Here is a 15,670-nt window from a genome sequence, read left to right on the forward strand (position 1 = left end):
AACCTTGCTGAGGGGAGAGTGCTCATTTGCTAAGCACAACCAAGTTACTAAAAAGAGTTTATCTCAAATCAAGTCTGGCAATCACCATTCCAATCCAGTAGGGGAAAATAGATTCAACAGCACTCGCAAGGAGACAAGTTGGTCACGAGCGTGTGTATCCAAGAGAACAGAAGAAAATAAGCTAGAAAGCAAAAATCTGCCAAAATCTCCAGTCAGTGGAAGAACATCTGTCCCCAAGGATGGCTGCCATCCAAACGGCCTCTCAACAACCAGAGGGGCATGGCTTCCGCAATTACCGGCCACCTGTTTACCCCTTGTTACATTAGTTTCAACTGGCGTATTCTCCAGCTTCGCTGATATCTTTCCTATTTAAAAGACAAAGGTTTGTATTTTTACCGGAACAAATACTGTACAGTAACTCCAGAAATTTTACCAAATTGATATAAAACACCCTATAGCTAAATTTTTTCAGGTAAAATATTCAAGTAATCCAAACTGTTTCCTGTTTAGTCCTTTATTATATGAATACAATATTGTGCCAGCACACCATCAGAATACATTCCATAGTAATAACAGTAATATTGACAATATTTCTTTCAACTAGGAATTTCAAGAACATACAAAACGTATTTAGTTCCTTTACTCCCGTTTATGCATACTGATAAATAACAGACGGAAGAAAATGTTCAAATTTTAAATGTGTTCTAATGCCCCTAGGACAAATTCAATATTCAATTAATACCATTAACATAGTAAATACATCACTTTCATACATACTGGTTTAACAGTTTTTTTTTTTTTAATTACTGACTAAATGGCAACTGCATAGCCTGGCCTCCTTCGCAAAACCTGTCTTCATTTGAAAACCTACGCAAGTGCAACTTCTGAGAATCAAAGCAGTTAGAGTCACTGGCTTACCACAAAGCAGGTAGTTCGTGTTTATGATTCTTTAACATTTCTTTAAGCACCAGGATGGTTTAATCTCCATCCATAAATATTTTTCAACAGGTCTATAACATAATACATGTACTATCAAAAAGCCCTGTGGCTATTTCCTTTCAAGTCTCCACTACTTAGGAGAAAAAATAAAAATTTCAGTAATTCATTGAGATGACAAGCGACTGAGACTAAAAGCAAGAATCATCACCCTCATGGGAACATAATTTACAAGCTGTACAGTAATTACAGCAGTTTCCTTAAAAACTCAAATGTCTTGGTAACGGCATCACAGTTCGAAGTCCACTATCATGTCAGGTAACTGGGACAAAATGATAAAAATGTAGACTCAAGCATCTAACTGTTTCTACCTCTTTCTTTTTAGTCCAAATAGGTAATCAAAACAGTCTTTACAATATAAACAACCAATAACTTCAACCCTTCACTTTATTTTTCCTGGCGTATATTCTTCTCACTTTTCGGAAATTTTTCTGGTTTGAAATCCTTATTTTGGTCCAGTCTTTCCCGAAGAGAATCACGAACATGGTCAGCAAATGACTCTCCCAGTTGATTAGCAGCTTCACCAGCAACACTATCCATTACTAAACAATTAACGCCAGCCCCTCTCATGCTTTGGCGAAGAGTATCTGGAAAAAAGAAAAGAAAAGAAAAAAAAAAGTCATGTTACACTATTTAAATCAGTAACACTTGATCACAACTTCCTTAATGATAGTTTGGTAAAATCTGGATAGATGAAAGGATATGAGGAGTTTAACTGGACAACATCGCTTACTATTTACACTCATAATATGGCCCCTGTGGCCGCGGGGGCATAAAAACAATTAGAATAGCGCCAACGTTATCCCTGCGTGTCGTAAGAGGCGACTAAAAGGGACGGGACGAGGGAGCTGGGAACCCCCTCTCCTGTATCTACAATCCTGTGAGACATCGACAAAGAGATGGAGCTGGGGGGAGAATGTTTGAATGTGCGTGGATGTAGTACGATAGAGAGTAAAAGGTGTGAGATTGGAAGTATGTTTAGGAATAGAAGGATGGATGTATTGGTTGGCCTTGTGTGAGACAAAGATGAAAGGAAATGGTGAAGTGATGTTTGGTGAAATGTCTGGTTGAGTGTCTGGGATTGAAAGGGGAAGAGCGAGAGAGGGTGTGGCTTTATTGCTGAGTGAATGGATGACAGGTAAAGTAGTGGAATGGAAGGAGATATCTAGGTTAATGTGGGTAAGGGTTAGGTTGGGTAGGGAATGTTGGGCGTTTGTCAGTGCGTATGGGTCAAGTAGCGAGAAAAGTGAAGAAGAGCGGAATGAGTTCTGGAATGAATTAACTAGGTGTGTAGAAGGACTGGGTAGAAGGAATTATGTAGTTGCCATGGGTGACTTAAATGCTAGAGTGGGCACTGGAGAAGTAGAAGGTGTCATTGGGAAGTATGGCGTACCAGGTGAAAATGAGAGTGGTGAGAGACTGGTAGATATGTGTGTTGAGCAAGAGATGGTGATAAGTTCTAGCTTTTTCAAAAAGAAAGATAAAAATAAGTATACATGGGTAAGAGTGGCAAATGGAAGAGTAGTAGAAAGGGCATTAATGGATTATGTGTTGATAACTAAAATGTTTGGAAGATTGAAAGACGGGCAAGTGTTTAGGGGTATGGCTAACGGTATGTCTAATCATTTTTTGGTGGAAGGAAAATTAGTTGTAGCAAAAGAGTGGGGGAATAGAGTAGGTGGATGTAAAAGGGAGCTAGTGAGGGTTGAAGAGCTAATAAAACCGGGGGTAAAAAGTAAATCTCAGGAAAGGTTGAAAATGGCATATGTCGAAGTGAAAGGAAGAGAAACTGGTAATTTAGAGGAGTGGAAGTTTGTAAAAGAAAATTTTGTTGGGATTGCAAGTGATGTGTGTGGCAAGAAGGTTGTTGGAGGCAGCATGAGGAAGGGCAGTGAATAGTGGAACGAAGGAGTGAAGGTAAAAGTGGAAGAGAAAAAGGGGGCTTTTGAAAAATGGGTGCAGAGTAATAGTATAGTTTAGTATGAAAAATATAGAGAGAAAAATGTGGAAGTAAAGCGCAAGGTACATGAGGCAAAGAGGGCAGCTGACCTGAGGTGGTGTCAGGGATTGGGTCATTCATATGAAGAGAATAAGGAGTTTTGGAAAGAAGTGAAGAGAGTAAGGAAGGCTGGCTCAAGAATTGAAGAGACAGTGAAAGATGGAAATGGAAGGTTCTTAAAAGGAGAGGAGGCAATGAAAAGGTGGGCGGAATATTTTGAAAGTTTACTGAATGTTGAGGATAATAGGGAGGCAGATATAATTGCTGTTGCAAGTGTTGAGGTGCCGGTGATGGGAGATGAGAATGAGAGAGAGATTACAATAGAGGAAGTGAGGAGAGCACTAGATGAAACGAGAGGAGAAGCATCTGGTATGGATGGTGTGAGAGCTGAGATGTTGAAGGAAGGGGGTGTGACTGTACTTGAATGGTTGGTGAGATTGTTTAATATGTGTTTTGAGTTGTCAATGGTACCAGTAGATTGGGTTTGTGCATGTATTGTACCACTATATAAGGGTAAGGGAGATGTGCATGAGTGTTGTAATTCAAGGGGTATTAGTTTGTCGAGTGTAGTTGGAAAAGTGTATGGTAGAGTAATGATTAATAGGAATAAGGATAAAACAGGGAAAGCAATCTTAGAAGTACAGGGTGGTTTTAGAAGAGGTAGGGGTTGTATGAATCAGATTCTTACAGTTAGGCAGATATGTGAGAAATATTTAGCAAAAGGTAAGGACGTGTATGTTCCGCTAATGGATCTGGAGAAAGCGTATGATAGAGTTGATAGGGAAGCAATGTGGAATGTGATGAGGTTATATGGAGTTGGTGGAAGGTTGTTGCAAGCAGTGAAAAGTTTCTACAAATGTAGTAAAGCATGTGTTAGGATAGGAAATGAAGTGAGTGATTGGTTTCCGGTGAGAGTGTGGCTGAGACAGGGACATGTAATGTCACCGTGGTTGTTTAACTTGTATGTTGATGTAAGGGTGAGAGAGGTGAATGCTCGAGTGCTTGGACGAGGATTGAAACTGGTAGACGAGAATGACCATGAATTGGAGGTAAATCAGTTGTTGTTTGCGGATGATACTGTACTGGTTGGAAGGGTGTGTGAGAGAAGGAAGTTGAGAGTTAATGTGGGTAAGAGTAGGGTTATGAGATGTATGAAAAGGGAAGGTGGTGCAAGGTTGAATGTCATGTTGAATGGAGAGTTACTTGAGGAGGTGGATCTGTTTAAGTACTTGGGGTCTGTTGTTGCAGCAAATGGTGGAGTGGAAGCAGATGTATGTCAGAGAGTGAGAAGGTTGCAAAGTGTTGGGGGCAGTTAAGGGAGTAGTAAAAAATAGAGGATTGGGCATGAATGTAAAGAGAGTTCTATATGAGAAAGTGATTGTACCAACTGTGATGTATGGATCGGAGTCGTGGGGAATGAAAGTGATGGAGAGACAGAAATTGAATGTGTTTGAGATGAAGTGTCTAAGGAGTATGGCTGGTGTATCTCGAGTAGATAGGGTTAGGAACGAAGTGGTGAGGGTGAGAACGGGTGTAAGAAATGAGTTAGCAGCTAGAGTGGAAATGAACGTGTTGAGGTGGTTTGGCCATGTTGAGAGAATGGAAAATGGCTGTCTGCTAAAGAAGGTGATGAATGCAAGAGTTGATGGGAGAAGTACAAGAGGAAGGCCAAGGTTTGGGTGGATGGATGGAGTGAAGAAAGCTCTGGGTGATAGGAGGATAGATGTGAGAGAGGCAAGAGAGCATGCTTGAAATAGGAATGAATGGCGAGCGATTGTGACAGTTCTGGTAGGCCCTGCTGCTTCCTCCGGTGCCTTAAATGACCGCAGAGGTAGCAGCAGTAGGGGATTCAGCATTATGAAGCTTCATCTGTGGTGGATAACGGGGGAGGGTGGGCTGTGGCACCCTAGCAGTACCAGCTGAACCTGTCAGGCTGGGAGGAACGTAGAGAGTAGAGGTCCCCTTTTTGTTTTTGTTTCATTTGTTGATGTTGGCTATCCCCCAAAATTGGGGGAAGTGCCTTAGTATATGTATGTATGTATAATTGGCAACTTGTAAATATATGAAGGGATAAGGCTCAGCATTAGGCCTCATCACTAATAATGTAATTCACCATATAAAAATGCCTACATGGCGATGACATCTGCTCTTCATAGTCTAGGATTTCAAGATTTTGGACAGCTATACTGTAAGCATAATTATACAAAGTAAAATTTGTAGAAAGATATTTCTTGGTTTTTTATTTTGTAACAAAAGCATTGAATTTTTGAATATCCAAAGAGTCTTACAATGAATATCTAATGCCCGTCTCCTGTTTATATTGTTTTTATTTGTGTAATCATGTGACTTAATTTTTTATTTTATATTTACCTTCAGGCCAACTTCAGCGGGTGCATCATTCTCAAAAGTAAAAAATATATCAAATATAACTGGGAACTTGAGTAAGGTCTAAATTTCAATTACAAAGCAAAGGACTATGCCACATTAAGCATCAAGACATAAGCTAACCCCTCATTACGGGTGATCCCGTTAAAACAAATTCGTTCACCGTAAGATAATCATGAATTTCTAAGGGGATCCTGCCAGGCTTTTGACCCTTCATTTTTTTATACTTATAAATTAGAAATTAAAATGATGATTTTTTTAAAAATGAGAGAATCTGTTACTATAAAAATAAATTGAAAATTATTTATAAGATAATTCCAAAAAGAACACCTGATTGCATTATTTTTGTTCTTGAAAAATATGGTATTTGAAAAAAAATTAACTTCCACAGCAGCTTCAAAAGACTAAATAAATTTATTTCAGAATGACCCAAATCACATCATTTCTTTAAAAAATTGCACACCATTTTGGAAAGTTTAATAATAATACTCTAACTGAATATCTAAAGTCCTACAGACTGAAATGTTAAATTAACTAACCTTGAACTACTTGCTGTACAGAACCATGTGGTTTATGCTGTGAGGCTATCTTACGACGCTTAAGAGGCATCCCACAGAGGTAAGCATCACTTAATGCAGTGTCTGGCACACCACGACGTTGTCTTTCCACATCTCGAGTTATAACAGGGAGCCAGTCCTGAGAATTAAAATACAAATAAATGAGCTATGATTCTAAATGCATGCTCAATCAAAGCTATGTAAAATAAAAATCCCTCTCATACTATTCACTGGGAATGTAATAAATTTGCAATACCTTGTCCTCTTCCACATTACTATCCCAACCATAAAAACCACAGAAATAATTCATCCTTACAAAGCCCTTACCTGTTTGATGGTGGTAAAGATAGTTAACCAATATAGTCTAACAAGGAAATTGAAATGGTCAACTTTCTACAAACACAAATTGAAGAGTAAAAATCTACCAGGCAAGTTCTTTTTGCTGTCATCCAGAAAAACCTCTGTTGTTTAGGGGGTGGGAAGTGAGCAACCATAGATAAATTTATATTTGATTCGATGAAAGATTTCATATTTTCTGGCTGAATTTACAGTAAACAAATCTCTCTAATAATAAATTTTCAATTTATCTGCACAAATGATTATACAGTGAACCCTCGTTTATCGCGGTAGATAGGTTCCAGTCGCGGCCGCGATAGGTGAAAATCCGCGAAGTAGTGACACCATATTTACCTATTTATTCAACATGTATATTCAGACTTTTAAAACCTTCCCTTGTACGTAGTACTGTTAACAAACTACCCTTTAATGTACAGAACACTTAATGCATGTACTACAGTACCCTAAACTAAAACAGGCACAAATATTAAAGGTGATTTTATATCATGCATTTCCTAAACATGCTAAAAAGCACGATAGAAAATGGCAACCAATGTTTTCTTTACATTTATCTCTGATCATAATGAAGAAACAAACTGGAGGTAGAGCTTTGCTTATTACCCAGACATATTTCCCATACTTTTCCCTTAGAACTACATCACATCTTCCTACTTTAGATATATATATATATATATATATATATATATATATATATATATATATATATATATATATATATGTATATATATATATGTGTGTGTGTGTATATATATATATATATATATATATATATATATATATATATATATATATATATATATATATATATATATATATTTATATGTATACACATATACATACCTACATATATACATAAATACATGCATACATATATATATATATATATATATATATATATATATATACATATATATATATTACTGTATATATATATTACTGTATATATATGGGTTATGGAAAAAATCCGCGAAGTGGTGAATCCGCGATGGTCGAACCGCGAAGTAGCGAGGGTTCACTGTACATTAAGGGGACCGTCCGCCATGCCATGAATTTTTTTCCAATTATTCAAAATACATAATTTCTATATATATTTTAGACATATGATACCTTTATCATATTAAAATTTCAAGTCATTTGATCAAATACATTTTGATATATTTGCAAAAATCATGATCTAAGAAAAAAATTTAGGTACAATTGTTTTGAAAATCATACCATAAAACATTCTTTATAAATCGAATAACTGTGTGACTTTTTTTCCCTTTTCCTTTTTTTCATGAATTTTTTCTTAATTTTCTTCATCTTGACGTAAAATATTCGTGAATAAAAAAGAGAAAACAGAAAGTAAAAATTCTGGTACACAAAATTTTGGGATTTTTATTCCTCTTTTTATTTTAATATCTTTCTCTCTAAAATTGAACAATAAATAATTGAGAAAAATGTACCCAAAGTGTGAATAAGTACGTTTTTGAGTTATGAGCTCAAAGATTTGAAACAAATTTTTGCTTTTCTTAAAGAAATCAAGATAACATTATTATAACCTCACTTTGTACTTTTATTGTTTATTCCTACATAAGCACGCCCTAATTAAGTTATATAAACCCGAAGTTTACTATTACACTTGGCGTAAGGATGTCATGAGTTGCCAGCGGCCTCTCATTGTTGCCAGAGTTTTAGTTAGCATGTTTCAGCTTTGTACTCTTATTCATGTTTCGCCCTCTTCTTGGTTCTTTTTTCTTGCTCTCTGCTTACTTTTTGTTCTTTCTAAGACCTAAGGTAACATTGGCCTTGCTATAAAGTTCCCGGGGACATTGTGAAAACACAATGTACATACGAATTGCAAGTAAACAAACACATGCATTATAACTTCTATATATCTTTGGAAACTCTGGCTGCTGTTCTCGTAGCTCGTAGTTTTCATTCACCTACCCTCTACCAATGCCTTCATTTCTGCTAGATGTTCAAGATTTTCAAACATAAGTGAAAAAATTGCTATATATATGCAAAAATAAACACACAAAGACGATTCTGTCAAACTCAGTGATACAGACGACGAAGTAAGGATGACATTTAAAAACTGCTATATCTTCATTATTTGTAAAAAATGTTATTTTCATTAGTAAAATAAATTTTTGAATATACTTACCCGATGATCATATAGCTGTCAGCTCTGCTGCCCGACAGAAAAACCTACGGGCGGAATACGCCAGCGATCGCTATACAGGTGGGGGTGTACATCAACAGCGCCATCTGTCAAGTAGGTACTCAAGTACTCGATGTCAACATAGAACCAATTTTCTCCTCTGTCCACTGGGTCTCTATTGGGGAGGAAGGGTGGGTCCTTTAATTTATGATCATCGGGTAAGTATATTCAAAAATTTATTTTACTAATGAAAATAACATTTTTCAATATTAAACTTACCCGATGATCATATAGCTGATTCGCACCCAGGGGGGTGGGTAGAGACCAGCATTACATGTTGACATTATGAGCTAAGTATTCCGTATTTCATTTTAGCAGTTATTCAAAATAACAAGCATAAAATAAATAAGTACCTGGGAAAGGACGTCGACTTGAACAATTACTCTGCCTTTTTAAGTACGTCTTCCTTACTGAGCCTCGCGATCCTCATAGGATGCTGAGCGACTCCTAGGAGCTGAAGTATGAAGGGTTGCAACCCATACTAAAGGTCCTCATCAAAACCTCTAATCTAGGCGCTTCTCAAGAAATGACTTTGACCACCCGCCAAATCAAGTAGGATGCGAAAGGCTTCTTAGCCTTCCGGACAACCCAAAAATATTAATAAAACATTTCAAGAGAAAGATTAAAAAGGTTATGGAATTAGGGAATTGTAGTGGTAGAGCCCTCACCCACTACTGCACTCGTTGCTACGAATGGTCCCAGAGTGTAGCAGTTCTCGTAAAGAGACTGGACATTCTTAAGATAAAAGACGCGAACACTGATTTGCTTTTCCAATAGGTTGCGTCGAATATACTTTGCAGAGATCTATTTGTTTAAAGGCCACGGAAGTTGCGACAGCTCTAACTTCGTGTGTCCTTACCTTCAGCCAAGCTTGGTCTTCCTCATTCAGATGGGAATGAGCTTCTCGTATTAACAGTCTGATAAAATAGGATAAAGAATTCTCTGACAAAGGCAAAGATGGATTCTTAACTGAACACCATAAAGCTTCAGACGGGCCTCGTAAAGGTTTTTAAAATAGAACTTAAGAGCTCTTACAGGACATAATACTCTTTCTAGTTCATTTCCAACCATACGATAAGTTTGGAATATCGAGCGGTATTGGTCAAGGCCGAGAAGGCAGCTCGTGTTTGGCTAGAAAACCAAGTTGTAGAACATGTAGCCGTTTTGGATGAGAATCCGATGTTCTTGCTGAAGGCATGAATCTCACTGACTCTTTGAGCTGTGGTTAAGCATATCAGGAAAAGAGTCTTAAAGGTGAGATCTTTCAGGGAGGCTGATTGAAGCGGTTCGAACCTGTCTGACATAAGGAATCTTAGAACCACGTCTAAATTCCAACCAGGTGTAACCAAACGACGCTCCTTCGTGGTCTCAAAAGACTTAAGGAGGTCTTGTAGATCTTTATTGTTGGAAAGATCTAAGCCTCTGTGACGGAAGACTGATGCCAACATGCTTCTGTAACCCTTGATAGTGGGAGCTGAAAGAGATCGTTCTTTCCTCAGATATAAGAGAAAGTCAGCTATTGAGTGACAGAGGTACTGGTCGAGGATACGGATACTGACTTGCACCAGTTTCGGAAGATTTCCCACTTCGATTGGTAGACTCTAAGGGTGGATGTTCTCCTTGCTCTAGCAAACGCTCTGGTTGCCTCCTTCGAAAAACCTCTAGCTCTCGAGAGTCTTTCGATAGTCTGAAGGCAGTCAGACGAAGAGCGTGGAGGCCTTAGAGTACCTTCTTTACGCGTGGCTGACGTAGCAGGTCCACCCTTAGGGGAAGTGTTCTGGGAACGTCTACTAGCCATCGAAGTACCTCGGTGAGTTATTCTCTCGCGGGCCAGAGGGAAGCAACTAGCGTCAACTTTGTCCCTTCGTGAGAGGCGAACTTCTGCAGTACCTTGTTGACAATCTAGAACGGAGGGAATGCATATAGATCTAGATGTGACCAATCTAGTAGAAAGGTATCTATATGAACTACTGCTGGGTCCGGGATAGGTGAGCAAACTATTGGGAGCCTCTTGGTCATCGAGGTTGCGAAGAGATCTATGGTTGGCTGGCCCCAGGTGGCCCAAAGTCTCTTGCATACATCCTTGTGGAGGGTCCAATCTGTTGGAATTATTTGTCCCTTCCTACTGAGACAATCTGCTATGACATTCAAGTTGCCTTGGATGAACCTCGTTACTAGTGAAAAGTCTAGACCTGTTGACCAGGTGAGGAGGTCTCTTGCGAACTCGTACCATGTCAGAGAGTAGGTCCCTCCTTGCTTGGAGATGTACGTCAAAGCAGGGTGTTGTCCGTGTTCACCTCCACCACTTTGCCTTGAAGGAGAGACCTGAAGCTTTTCCAGGTCAGACGTACTGCCAGTAGCTTCTTGCAGTTGAAATGCATTGTCCTTTGACTCGAGTTCCATAATCCCGAGCATTCCCTACCGCCTAATGTTGCACCCCAGCCTACGTCCGATGCGTCCGAGAAGAGAACGTGGTTGGGAGTCTGAACAGTCAGGGGAAGACCCTTTCAAAGGTTGATAAGGTCCTTCACCAAGTCAGACCAGACTTTATCTTTCCGGAAACCGGGATCGAGACCGCTTCTAGCGTCTTGTCCTTTTCCAGTGAAAAGCTAGATGATACAGAAGAGGACGGAGGTGTAGTCTTCCAAGTGACACAAATTGAACCACGGATGACAGTGTCCTAACCAGACTCATCCACAGCCTGACAGGGCAGCGTTCCTTCTTCAGCATCTTCTGGATGGATAGCAGGGCTGGGGGTTGATCGTCTTGTTCAGCAAAGTCCTCATCAGAGGGTTCCTCATCCGAAACTGATGAGGAAACGGCAACGGAGTGGGCAACGTCTGACTCGCTGAATCCGGTCGCACTGGTGGATGCGTGACGGAGCCGGACACAATATCATGGTACTGCTGCACAGTCTGTGAACTGTCAACCATGGGGACGCGAGGAAGTACAGCGTCAACCCGAAACTGTCTAGACTGTCTGGGTTGTGCAGTCAACCCCCTACCGGGTTGCTGAGGTTGCCGCACTGCGTCACAACAAGTCACCTCTGCTGGTTGTTGAACGTCTTCCTAGTGACACACTGAACGTCCACAACCACCTCCGAGATTCGCTTAACGTCAACGTGCGACTGGCAACCCACACTGGGTCGCATCGGTGGAGGAACCACCTCAACTGGCGGACGCGAGTAGGATACCTCAGCGTCAACAGGGCGCACAACCAACCGGTAGGAAGGTTGTTGGACAGAAGGTACTTCTCCGTAAAAAATCCTCTATCAAGGACACAAGCTTGGACTGCATGTCTTGCAGCAAAGCCCATTAGGGTCTACGGGAGGTGTGGCAACAGACGGGGTTAGCGACTGAAGCGGAACCATTTACCATCCCTGGAAGCCTTGTTATGCTTTAATTAAAGTCCATAGGAGGCTAAGCAGCTTAAGGCTCCTCTCCAAATGACAGAGTCCTCAAAGGAATATCAGTAGGAGGGAGAACAGCACTTTCTCATCTACAGGAACTATGTCCGAGAAAAGCTAGGTTATCTCAGTGAGGGTCTCACTGGTGCATAAGCAGCAGACCAGAAGGCAACGTTATGTAACTGCTTGACAGTCTGTGAACTGTCAAAAACTGAACTGTCAACCACAACAGGTGTGTGAGGACATACAGCACTGGTGCATTAGCAGCAGACCAGAAGGCAACGTCATGTAACTGCTTGACAGTCTGTGAGCTGGCAACAACCAAAGCTGTGTGGGGAAGCCTCAACTCCTGACTGACTAGTCTGCTGCGGGCGAGTGGCGGTAACCACAGTGGGTTGCGGAGGCTGACACACCGTGTCAAAACACGGCAGCTTGTGGTAGCTCACGCACGGCAACGGAGTGCTCCGTGTGTCTGTGGGAGTCAGCATGCGTCTGGCAGGGTCGACTGCGCATGGGTGGAGGAGCTCTCACAACAAGAGTGTGGGAGCAGGCAGCCGCAGCGTCTGCTGGGCGCACAACCGTGGCAGGTTGTAGGCAAACGGGTGCATCGTCAACCTTCTCCGCAGTCGGAGTGTGGGAGCAGGCAACAACCAAAGCGGAGTGGTGGTGCGTGGTGGGGACTGCCGTGGGTTGCGGAAACTAACGCATCGCGTCAAAACACGGCAGCTTGACTCCACCTTCCCACTGCTGATGCGGTAGCTCACGCATGTCAACGGAGGGTGCCGCACGTCGGCTAACGTCAACATGCGTCTGGCAGGGTCGACTGCGCATCGGTGGTGGAGCTCTCCGCAGCCGGAGTGTGGGAGCAGGCAGCCTCAGCGTGAGCTGGGCGCACAACCGTGGCAGGTTGTAGGCTAACGGGAGCAGTGTCAACCTTCTCCGCACGAAACTCCTGCATAACCGCAGCTAACTGAGTCTGCATAGACTGCAGTAAAGACCACTTAGGGTCTACAAAAGCGGCAACAGACGGAGCTACTGTCCGTTGTGACTGAGGGTCTAAAACAGCTGGTGCGGCAACAGACGGAGTTACTGCCTGTTGCGGTACCACCTTGCCTCTCTTGGGAGGTGTGCAGTCGCCGGATGACTGCAGCGAGTCCGAACTGACCCAGTGGCTACACCTGGGCCGTTGGACTTGCGCGGAAGGGACCGACTTGCACTTAAAAAGCTGCGAGATGTGGTCCATGGTTTCTTACGAGAAACCTCTTCCGCAGACGAGGAATAAATGGGCTCTCTCGTCTTTGTGTGGGTGGGGCGATCTTGGGTAGATACGCCCGAAACCACGGAGGGAAAAACGTCTGTTCGTTGATCAAGGCCTGTGGAACCCATAAGTCGTTCGACATTACTTCTCCCCTGGGCTTGGGAGCTTGTAAGAGGTCCCGGACTAGGTGAACAACTGGCACGAACAGACGAACCCTCGGACGCAACACTGTAACACTTTGCGCATATCACTTTATCACTTTGATTTTCTGTTTTGCACTTATTTCACTGAAATCGAAACTATAACTGATTTCTACCTGAAACACGCAATCCTATCCTTCATTAAAAGGTAGTAATTGCGAAAACAGTCGTACAATGCAACAGAAAACATAAATAAAGATAAAGAATTCAGTGGCTGGGAAAGAGACTAAACACTAGATCAAATAAACTACGTTTACAATCTCTCACCGCACATAGCCTGGGAACAAGAATAAAACCCTAGAAACGTTTTACCTTCTTCCCCTACAGCGACTAGGGAGGAGAGTAAAACGAGAACAACGTTACCCGCTTGAATGAAACGTTTTTTCTCCTCTCTCTCCCTCCGTCTCTATCTCTCTCTCTCTTTCTCTCTTGATTTCGCACCTGAGAGAAGAGCCCAATTATATATCGTTAAAACATGTTATTTGCTAAAGGAAAAAACTGAAAGGTTTTCCAAATAAAAAGTTCCTTTAATTTAGAATTTAAACCATTTAAGCTAAGAAAGAATGAACGAAACGCCAGAATCGGTTTACTCTTACTGCAAAGTGAAACCGTGATACACTCTCTCTCTATCGTAACAATAGAGCGCATGTTGAACGTCCTGAATGTCAACAACTGCGTAGACTAAAAACTAAACGTTAGTTCATCTTTGAAAACAGTACGAGACTATCAAAGAAATTCTTTCATAAAACATTAAAATTTAAAAAGTATTAAATTCTTTAAAGGTTAAATACGATATAACGGGCTCAATGTTAATTAACTTCGGTTCCAAGTTAGGACCGCCTACAATCAGGAAAGGTCGCATATAAACAAACATAAAAATTTATTGTTATATGTTTATAATAAATGGAAAGTTAATCGAAGAGGCCTATAAAGGCGGAGAGATATAAAAAAAAAAAAAATATAGATCTATAACGTGTTAAGCAAAATTACCAAAAACCTAAACACACTTCCGTCTAAGGGAAGGGTCGGCCCTTTAAAAGTGAAAGAGAGTCCATACTCTCTTCGTCACCATAATTAAATCTATCCAAAACGAGTTCAAGTTTTGAAATGAAGATAAAACCCCTGCATAGCGAAAGCTCAAAACTGAAATAGTGTACTTCACCAAATCGTTGTGAAAACAAATCCAGTTAGTAACAGCGTATTTAGTAGGTCTTGCCAGTGGCACGACAGAGAGAAAATTGGTTCTATGTTGACATCGAGTACTTGAGTACCTACTTGACAGATGGCGCTGTTGATGTACACCCCCACCTGTATAGCGATCGCTGGCGTATTCCGCCCGTAGGTTTTTCTGTCGGGCAGCAGAGCTGACAGCTATATGATCATCGGGCAAGTTTAATATTGAAAAATAATTGGCTAAAACTTCTGGAAAGCATGTACGATATGTTTATGCATACATAGAAGCAATAAAATGATTTTCGACTTCTGAAAGTTAGTATGTCAAAACAACATGGCGGATGGTCCCCTTAAACACATTGATACTAGATGCACGAGTCCTGTCACAACCTTAAAAAAAATTCCAGTCATTTTCATTTTACAGTACAGTATTGCCACTCATTTGATGTTCATGATGCTTTTGTCTTTGGAAACTTGACATGTCAATGTTACCCCTAAAATGAGGAAATTTCTCTTATTTTATCGCTCCAATGTACCAATACTTCTATTAAAGCAGAGACTTACCAGCGTCTAACAACAATACTGTAACCTGCTGCTTATGTTGTATAGCTTCTTGAGTCTCCTGTCGACCTTCAGCATGAGCTGATATACACTCAGTGGCTTCAAATGTTAGCTATTTTGCTGGTCTTATATTTATCTTAAGAGGTTTAAAGATGTCTTCTCTGGATTCATTAGCAATTGCTGTGTTGTGTGCATAGATATTATTTTGAGGGCAATTCACATTCTCTCTCTCTCTCGTACCAAACATGTTATTTTCATTAGTAAAATAAATTTTTGAATATACTTACCCGATAATCATGTAGCTGTCAACTCCGTTGCCCGACAGAATTCTACGGAAGGGATACGCCAGCGATCGCTATACAAGAGGGGGGTGTACTCACAAGCGCCACCTGTGGCCAGGTACTGCAGTACTTCTTGTTGACACCACTTCAATTTTTCCTCGGTCCACTGGTTCTATGGGGAGGAAGGGTGGGTCAATTAAATCATGATTATCGGGTAAGTATATTCAAAAATTTATTTTACTAATGAAAATAACATTTTTCAATATTAAACTTACCCGATAATCATGTAGCTGA

At 40.8% G+C, this 15,670-nt stretch overlaps 1 protein-coding gene across 3 annotated transcripts in view; it reads right to left on the minus strand.

Annotated features, from left to right (window-relative positions):
* Positions 1–498: 498 nt before the first annotated feature.
* The window catches only part of LOC137640157 (large proline-rich protein BAG6-like), an 88,853-nt gene continuing 73,681 nt past the window's right edge, over positions 499–15,670 (minus strand). For all 3 annotated transcript variants that reach the window (XM_068372670.1, XM_068372668.1, XM_068372669.1), the window contains 2 exons: positions 5,920–6,076; positions 499–1,583 (listed from right to left, as the gene is read on the minus strand). In XM_068372670.1, the coding sequence (XP_068228771.1) occupies positions 1,384–1,583; positions 5,920–6,076 (357 nt within the window). In that variant the 3' untranslated portion in view covers positions 499–1,383. The remainder of the gene's footprint in view (positions 1,584–5,919; positions 6,077–15,670) is intronic.

The sequence above is a fragment of the Palaemon carinicauda genome, chromosome 4 (genome assembly GCF_036898095.1).
Source record: "Palaemon carinicauda isolate YSFRI2023 chromosome 4, ASM3689809v2, whole genome shotgun sequence".
Classification (NCBI taxonomy): Eukaryota; Metazoa; Arthropoda; class Malacostraca; order Decapoda; family Palaemonidae; genus Palaemon; species Palaemon carinicauda.